This window comes from Salvelinus namaycush, chromosome 29 (genome assembly GCF_016432855.1).
Source record: "Salvelinus namaycush isolate Seneca chromosome 29, SaNama_1.0, whole genome shotgun sequence".
NCBI lineage: Eukaryota > Metazoa > Chordata > Actinopteri > Salmoniformes > Salmonidae > Salvelinus > Salvelinus namaycush.
The window spans coordinates 21,610,392-21,618,414 of record NC_052335.1 but is presented as its reverse complement, the minus strand read 5'-3'; the positions used below and the strand labels follow the sequence as shown (position 1 = coordinate 21,618,414).

Below are 8,023 nucleotides of genomic sequence, written 5' to 3'. Positions count from 1 at the left end.
GGCCTGCCAGAGTTCTGCTGCAGTTACCCCGGAGTCGTCTTTATCACCATGTCAACCGCTAACTTAATTTCCACAGTCCCTTCCACCGGGTATTGTGGCTCCTCCAGACTCTCTGCCCCTGAATGCTAATGACTAAACTCAGTTGAGGGCATATGAGTGGAAAGATTTTGTCCCCAATTCCAAAAGGCAAGGGCAGAGAGTCATCCTGGAGTAGATCGTGTGTGGAGAGGGAGGGGAGAATAGGAGAGAGGGGGGAAGAGAGGGAGAGAAGGGAAAAGGGAGAGGGGGGTAGAAGAAAGAGGAGAGGGGGGGAAGAGGGAGAGGAGAGGGAGGAAGAGAAGGAGAGAGGAGAAAGGGGGGAAGCGATAGAGAGGGGGGAAGAGATGTAGAGGAGAAGAGGGGGTCCAATGGGGTTGGGGCTGTCTGATTCCCATCCGCTCCACCCCCATCTCCCCTACAGAGTGGTTTGGTCTAGCGAGGCATTTCCGAGCTTTTCATTTTCTCCAGCAAGGTCATGCGTTAACCTCTCTCACAGTACAGCTATATAAGGGGCTGGGGAGCACGTGAAGAGAAGTGCAGCATTACAGCTAGGAAAACTAGGGCCTCTTTGATCCAGAGAGCTTTATCTCAGTAACATGAGAAACAGATAGGTGTCTCAGAGAAATAATATCAGAACAACTTACAAATGCAGAGTAAATAGTTGTGCCATCTTTTATTTGTAAAAAATAAACAAGCTGTTCATTGAAAAAAAAACATCTTTCTCATGAATGCCCTCACTTTCTGTGCAACAGTTTCACTTAGAACTAATTTGCTTTGTACTGCAAGCAAGGCAATTCTGTTTAGAGTTTATTCAATAACTGCCAGATATTTTCAAAGCAATAAACAGACAATGTGCATAGGAGTTAGTTATTTCCCTTTGATTATAACATTTCACAGAGAGAAAGTTTGTCAAAAATATCTGGCCTTTTGCAATTATATAATCATCAACATTTCAAACATTTCATATTTCGACCTCAGAGTTGCTTCAAAATTGTCAGACCCCAGCCACCCCAGTCATAGACTGTTCTCTCTACTACCGCATGGTAAGCGGTACCGGAGTGCCAAGTCTAGGACAAAAAGGCTTCTCAACTGTTTTTACCCCCAAGCCATAAAACTCCCGAACAGGTAATCAAATGGCTACCCGGACTATTTGCATTGTGTGCCCCCCCCCCCCCCAACCCTTCTTTTTACACTGCTGCTACTCTCTGTTTATCATATATGCATAGTCACTATAACTATACATACATTCATGTACATACTACCTCAATTGGGCCGACCAACCAGTGCTCCCGCACATTGGCTAAGCGGGCTATCTGGCTAAGCGGGCTATCATCATATATGCATAGTCACTTTAACCATATCAACATGTACATACTACCTCAATCAGCCTGACTAACCGGTGTCTGTATGTAGCCTCGCTATTTTTATAGCCTCACTACTGTATATAGCCTGTCTTTTTACTGTTGTTTTATTTCTTTACTTACCTATTGTTCACCTAACACCTTTTTTGAACTATTGGTTGGAGCCTGTAAGTAAGCATTTCACTCTAAGGTCTACACCTGTTGTATTCGGCGCATGTGACAAATAAACTTTGATTTGATTTGTAATTATTCAATTGAAAGTATTACAAAAAATACATTTATATTTCATGGTCATGTGCAAACATAAGAAATATATCTACATGTATAAAATCCCTGAATTTTCAGATTAACTCACAAAAAAAAGAATATAATTGTTTTAATGTCCCTTCTCAATACATTTGGAATAGGAGGCATGGTCCAAGGACTGCACCGCACAGACCTGAGTCAGCTTGCAGGCCCCATCACACACAATGGTATCATCATAGCTCACCATAAAATGGCTAAAATACTTCTGAAATGCTTTGCTTTGCTGCATTTCAAAACTCAAGACAAGTTTAAACAGGCTGTGTGGTTGAATGTCCTTTAATCCAAACGCTTCAGTCATTACGTATTCAAGTTTCCAGTCAGATCTTTTTTCTTGGTTGGCTTCGGTGAGATTCAAGTAGTACTGCCAAATATCCTTCAGAGAGAGAAAGACTATTTCAAAACCATGAAAAGCCATGTAAAACCCCCACTCTGAGAAAGTACCTTGATTAGAAGTAGTGATGTGTGACAGCACCATTAATCATGAAGGAACATCATTGCTGTGGGTCTAGGGGCTGGTTAAGCTGTTGAGAGCTAACTTACCTAAATGACGTTGACCTGAATGGTCACCATTTGAATAAGTTTAGTCAAGATGTTTCTGACTCTTATTTTCCGCCTGGCCTTTTCTTAACAGATTACCCCAGAAAGTAGAGCTACTAGAGATTTAAGGACTATGCCCTCCCCAATGTTGACTGTGGAGCTTACTGCAGTGCTAACATGTTCCAGCTCCCGTCTAAGGGGGATGCTGAAATCACCTGTAAGCTACTCTGAGCTCTATGCTGTATAAGCGAGAATCACATGGAGATTTCTGTACTTTGATAAACCAAGACAGGGACAGATCAGTGCAGACCTTAATGATAAGAGGGAAAGTGAAAATGCAGAACTGAAATCAGCCTCTGCATGGGAATGATTAAATAGTTCTGGCTACCTACATCCCCTTGAGAGAGTTAATAAGGTTAGACATGAGGATGATAATACATTATATCAATGGATATTTCCAAACATGTTCAAATGAAAGGGGCCTGTCCAAAACCACTGGATAATGGTGGTTGTACTTACCAGCAGCCTGTAGTCCTGTGGGTCATAGTGGTACATGCGGAAGGCTGGGTTGTTGGAGTACGGCTCTTCTGCACTCTTGATTGGAGTAACAGCCGGTGTGACAAACAGGGAATTAATCGGTTCCCCTTCAAAGCAAACAAATGAGGATGAGTTGGGTAAATAAATAAATGGCTGAAAGCATTCCTTCCTCAGTTCCTCCTCCATTGAGTTAACCTAGTTAGACAAACATGCATTTTTCGTGGCCGTGGGGATTCTAACCAACACTGGCAGTCATTGTAACACTGAACCCATAGGAGATGAAAGGTGGATTTGGATTGTCTGAGTAACTTCAGGCAGTGTTGAACATGATCTAAATGCCTCATTATATCTGGAAAGGTACAAAAGATTACTCAGTGTATGATGCCTCGTTCACACCCTGATGTGTTTGCCTGGCTACCAATCCACATCGCTCCAGCCAAACACCACCCCATTAACATTTCTTCTTTAGAATGATTCTAAATTTGTTCTCCTCCTTGACGACTTCTCGAATGCGAACACATTCAAGCCGATCTGATTGGTCCCAGAAACCGATGGGTTGGGCCCAGGGCTGTAGCCAGGGTCCGAGTTATACTGAGGTCGAAAATGCTATAGAGAACAGCAAAAACAAGTTAAAATGACCCCAGCCATTAACCCATTAGAGGGTTGTAGCTTCATTCTGTAGCTGTAGCTTCATTCACCTCAGTCAATCTACAAACACATAGCCTAGAAGCTATACAATTAGCCGCTACACATTAACTCAGAACCAGGATTAAAACCTAGCATTTAAAACGTACAGAGGGATCTGTAAGCAGAAAAAATATTTTATTAACAAAAAGGTATACAAATCCATGTGTAACTTTTTTGTTGTTGTAGTTTTACAGCCAATTTCCTGAAATTCTACACATTTTGCCATGTGGTAGGGAGAAGTTTTAAAAGCTAATTTCCTGCAATTCTACAAATTTGGCCATGATTTATGCCATGTTAATATGATATCTGAGGGAGTGTGACTATTAAAATCAATGGGGACCCCCCTGGAGGCAAGGTAATTGGAGGTAATTCGGCCATGATATGGGCTAAGTGAGTGACTGTCAATGAGTGACACAACAAGGGGAAAACTGCTGATGCACAACCAGGTTTTCGAAATTGCACCTTGTGAATTCCACTATTTTAACTTTCAACAGTGTTTATTTTGATTGGTTAGAGACGATCCAATCGCTGATAACTTGTTTTGTACAATGCTCCTCAATTTGATGTCAGCAGAAAGGACTTCTACGATCGCAGTCTCAGACTGAATGCATGTTGTGATAGAGCAGTGGAATTAAATTCAGTATGAGTCGTCAGGCAAATGATATGTAGGATGGAGATGTAATAATTTGATCTCAGATAAAAATCATGTTCAAACCTCATCCTGACCCACCCAGTCAGTTATCCGTTGATGACAGTAACACAGAGCTTTGACACTAGCCAGTGACTCACCTTGTTGGTCCTGCAAGACCATTATGCTGTCTCTGTGAGTGTGGCCATAGAAATGCCCTGAGATGATGTCACTGTAGTCGCGAAAGATCTTCACAAGTCTCTCATTGTAGGCTTCTCTGACGGCGGTGGTGTTCCTGGCAAAGGGCAAGTAACCCACTGGAACATGAGCAATTACAATGACCTACAGAGGGACGACAGGAGGAACAGCATGTTAAGGCACCAGAAAAGAAAAATATTGCTTTTAAAAAGATATAATCAGTCTTCCATGTTATTTGCTGTATATTATCCTGTCTTCCATATAAGGGTGCTTAGGAGCCATGCAGGACTATTCAGAAGCCATCCTCACCTGGATAGACAGAGAGATATTCCTTCTACAGAGTAATGTATCGATGACCTATTTACCTTCTCCATGCTCTGAGCAGATGCTTCCAGGGTGTCCTGCAGCCACCGGAACTGTCCAGCCGGGTCACTCATATTCACTGTCACTTTATTTGGGCTATAGTATAGGATAGTGTTCAGGCTTATCAGTCGCAGCTTGGGCTGCACCATCTGAGAGTAAAATCCACCTTCACAAAAGACATCAAATTCAGGGTCAGGTAAGGTTATTGTGTGTTGTATCAAGGTATTGTGAGTTCTGCAAGGGTTATCAATATGTAAATGTTTATGTAGATTAAAAACAATGCAAAAAGCAAATGCATAGTAATACCAGGCACCAAGAGGCCTGATCAGCAGACCTAACACTAGTTCCCATGTTCTAAACACAAGCAGCTTACCTTCTCTGAGAGTTACAAGGGCTTCTGGCTTTAACCAAGGCTCCCACAGTTTGGCTGCAGCCTGGTAAATATCATTAGTGGACGTCGGAAGTTGATCCTGAAAAGAATGACCACTGTGTCATGGAAATAGAGTAGGCATATTGACCGACAAAAATGAAACAAACATTCTTATGAGAGAAAATGACAAACTGCTGCTGCTCATCTTTCATTTATGCTAAAAACTCCTTTATTTCAAGAAAACATTCATCTTTCAGATGTACAGACTCAATCTCTGGTTTGACCCAGAGTCTACCACAATCAGCATTGGGCCAGATGACTATACATCACAGGTCTTCTCCACCCCATCACATCCCCATTAGTGGAATACTGTAGATAAAATACCTGTGGCCAGTAGTCATGATTCCCAAGGGCGGGGTACACTAGCATGTCTGGAAAGAACTCCCTGATGGTTTGAGTCATGTTGCTGATGACTTGGATTACCACGTCTGTGGACAGCTCCCCTGCAGGGACATGTGGAGGGCTGTCTCTGGGGGGGAGAAATAAGCCCATTCTAATAAGTTATTAGAGCCCAGGACAGCATTAATAAAATAAAACAAAGATGTGCTCATGTATTACCCCTAAATCCCTGTAATCCAGGGGTTGGCTTTTTTAAAACACATTTTAATATAGGTGCAGTGGCAGGGGCCTTTCACCAAAGCATATTAATTCTGCTTAACACACATTATACATGCCAATAAAATGTCAGGCTTAACTGATTAACTGGAGATTTATGAGTTGAAATGACAAAGCACCATATACATGCAGTGCATAACCCTTCATGTGATGTATGATTCATATTTTCAGGCATTAGCTTAGCATTTACTTCATGTTTAATAGTCTTCAGTATGCATTGCTCTTCACTCTATTCATACTGTATGCACACCTATCTGATGCGGAGTCGTCCGTCCCCCCACTGGTTGCACGTTGGCATAATGACTTTATAGCACTTTATTTTCATATCAGCAGAAAGTCTTGTATGGATGATTTATGGTTTATTTGGCTGAATGTGCAAATTACTTTTTTTATTTTGGATAGCGACGCACACAGCTTAAAGCTGATTCAAGACCAGTGTCGTAATGCAAGGTCCAAGCATATTTTACACATTTTCCATGAGGCTGAGAGAAAATCTTGCTGTTTTAGAGCTCATTTCCTGCTATTCTACACATTTTGCCATGAGGCTGAGATTTTGGCTTATCATGGCTTATGATGTGTTCATATTCTATCGTGGGCCCGCCTTACGTATACTGCGGCAGTGTGTGCTACACCAATGTTCCAGCTGAATGACTATACAATGGCTGCCCAATACAAGTCCTGGAGGGACAAAACACTTCTGGTTTTTGTTTCTACCTGGTAGTTAATTGCACTCCCATGGTGTCCCTGATTAGAAGGAGAGGCCATCCAGGACCAGAATTGGGCAACCCTGCTATACAGACATTGATTACGTTTCACTTAACTCCAAACAGATCACTGATTTGTTGCTTATGTTACAACAATTCCATCTGTGACAAGATCATTTTTAGTTATCCAATGAAAGGAAAGAGGAAGCAATGTACTATTTTTTTTAACCCTCTCAAACTGTACTTCTCCAATGTTGTTGTATGTGAAACAGGGATACAAATCCGCAGGATACAAATATTGCTCTTCATAACATATTAAGCTACAAACCCTGTCCAGATCATAAACTCTGGCTGTGGGGCCACTTGTTTCATGTGCTGAAAGGCTGACAGGATGAGCTGGTAGGGAGAGTCACACATGAAATCTCCAAACAGACCAGGGTTCGAGGCTGGGACACCCTTAGAAGAGAAACACACTTTGGTGTGGTCATCAGTCACATGGTACGTGGGGTCCAAATGCAGGTCAGAGATGTGCCAGAATCTCCCTGAAATTGAAATATTATTGGGCATGTTATATCAATCTACTTTATAACATGTAGGGGATGATGTAAATCATGCTAGTCACATCAAATGACCAGGACGTATTAACTCTAGGTAACTCTATTTTTTTCCCAGAAAATAAATGTAATTTTTGTAGGTTGGGTTATAAAACTTTTCTGAAGTAAAACCTGGTTTAAACGTTAAACACAGAATACAATGGCATATAATACAACACAAACAGCAAACACCAGCATTCGCTTTCATTTTCTAAGCAAAATGATTTTGACAACTCAACATAATTCATGGGTGCAATCAACGCTATAAACAACGTACCTATGCTTGGCAGGTAAATGCTATTTACAGGTGAAAGAGGCGCCGCGTAAATCAGCAGCACGTTGGACAGCAGCCCAACTAGAAGATTGGACACGACGCCCATATTGTCACATTAAACAAAATAACAGTGAGAGAAATTGCAATTGTTTGGTTACATCATTGACGTTTTCTCAACTGATACAAACAGGAAGTACGGCGCTCATGTGACTGCTTTGTCCAGGTCTGAAACGAACAGTACGGTCACGTGATAAATTCCAAAGCGAGTCAAGAGAACACATGGGGGGAATTATGACCCGAGTTAAACGCGCGTAAATGGAACGTAATTCCCTTTTTATGCACTTCTCTCTACTCATATTCTGACCTTGAATTTTAACATGAGAATAGCATGCCATTCACCTGCTATTCGATGCGGGTGGAGATCAAAGAAATGACGGTGTAGTGGAGGTGTGTCTACAGATATGCTGTATTCTGACTTGATTTATTTCTATCATAATTCCACTATCTTTATGTGAGATGAAACGTTCAATAAGGTCTAGCAACCTGTTGGTTGCAAGTGGAACAATATCTTTATTTTTTCCAATGAAATAACACCATTATCCATGCACTGTAATTTACAAATTGAGAAGAGCTATTGATAGAGCTAGGTAAATGAGTAAACCTTTGGATAAGGGTATTGTAAATATAAATTACAATTGTTTTAGATACATTTTACCTTGTGATCACTGAAGACAAATGTGAAACCAGAAAA

At 41.4% G+C, this 8,023-nt stretch overlaps 1 protein-coding gene across 1 annotated transcript; it reads right to left on the bottom strand.

Moving 5' to 3' along the window:
• Positions 1-1,761: 1,761 nt before the first annotated feature.
• Positions 1,762-7,479, bottom strand: LOC120024490 (acid sphingomyelinase-like phosphodiesterase 3a). Its single transcript, XM_038968748.1, has 8 exons — positions 7,276-7,479; positions 6,734-6,947; positions 5,411-5,555; positions 5,030-5,126; positions 4,659-4,822; positions 4,257-4,437; positions 2,763-2,887; positions 1,762-2,079 (listed from the first exon to the last, which is right to left on the bottom strand). Exons 1-8 carry the CDS (start codon positions 7,376-7,378, stop codon positions 1,777-1,779), a joined length of 1,332 nt encoding a protein of 443 aa, XP_038824676.1. The 5' UTR covers positions 7,379-7,479; the 3' UTR covers positions 1,762-1,776.
• Between the last annotated feature and the right edge of the window lie 544 nt (positions 7,480-8,023).

What these genes read in the sequence shown, in the direction of transcription:
- LOC120024490 (XM_038968748.1), bottom strand. Translation starts at nt 7,378, where the DNA reads ATGGGCGTCGTGTCCAATCTTCTAGTTGGGCTGCTGTCCAACGTGCTG. An exon ending in ATCATGACTACTGGCCACAG is followed by an intron (nt 5,127 to 5,410) that starts GTATTTTATCTA and finishes CATTCTTTTCAG; the next exon opens with GATCAACTTCCGACGTCCAC. An exon ending in CACAGGACTACAGGCTGCTG is followed by an intron (nt 2,080 to 2,762) that starts GTAAGTACAACC and finishes CTCTCTCTGAAG; the next exon opens with GATATTTGGCAGTACTACTT.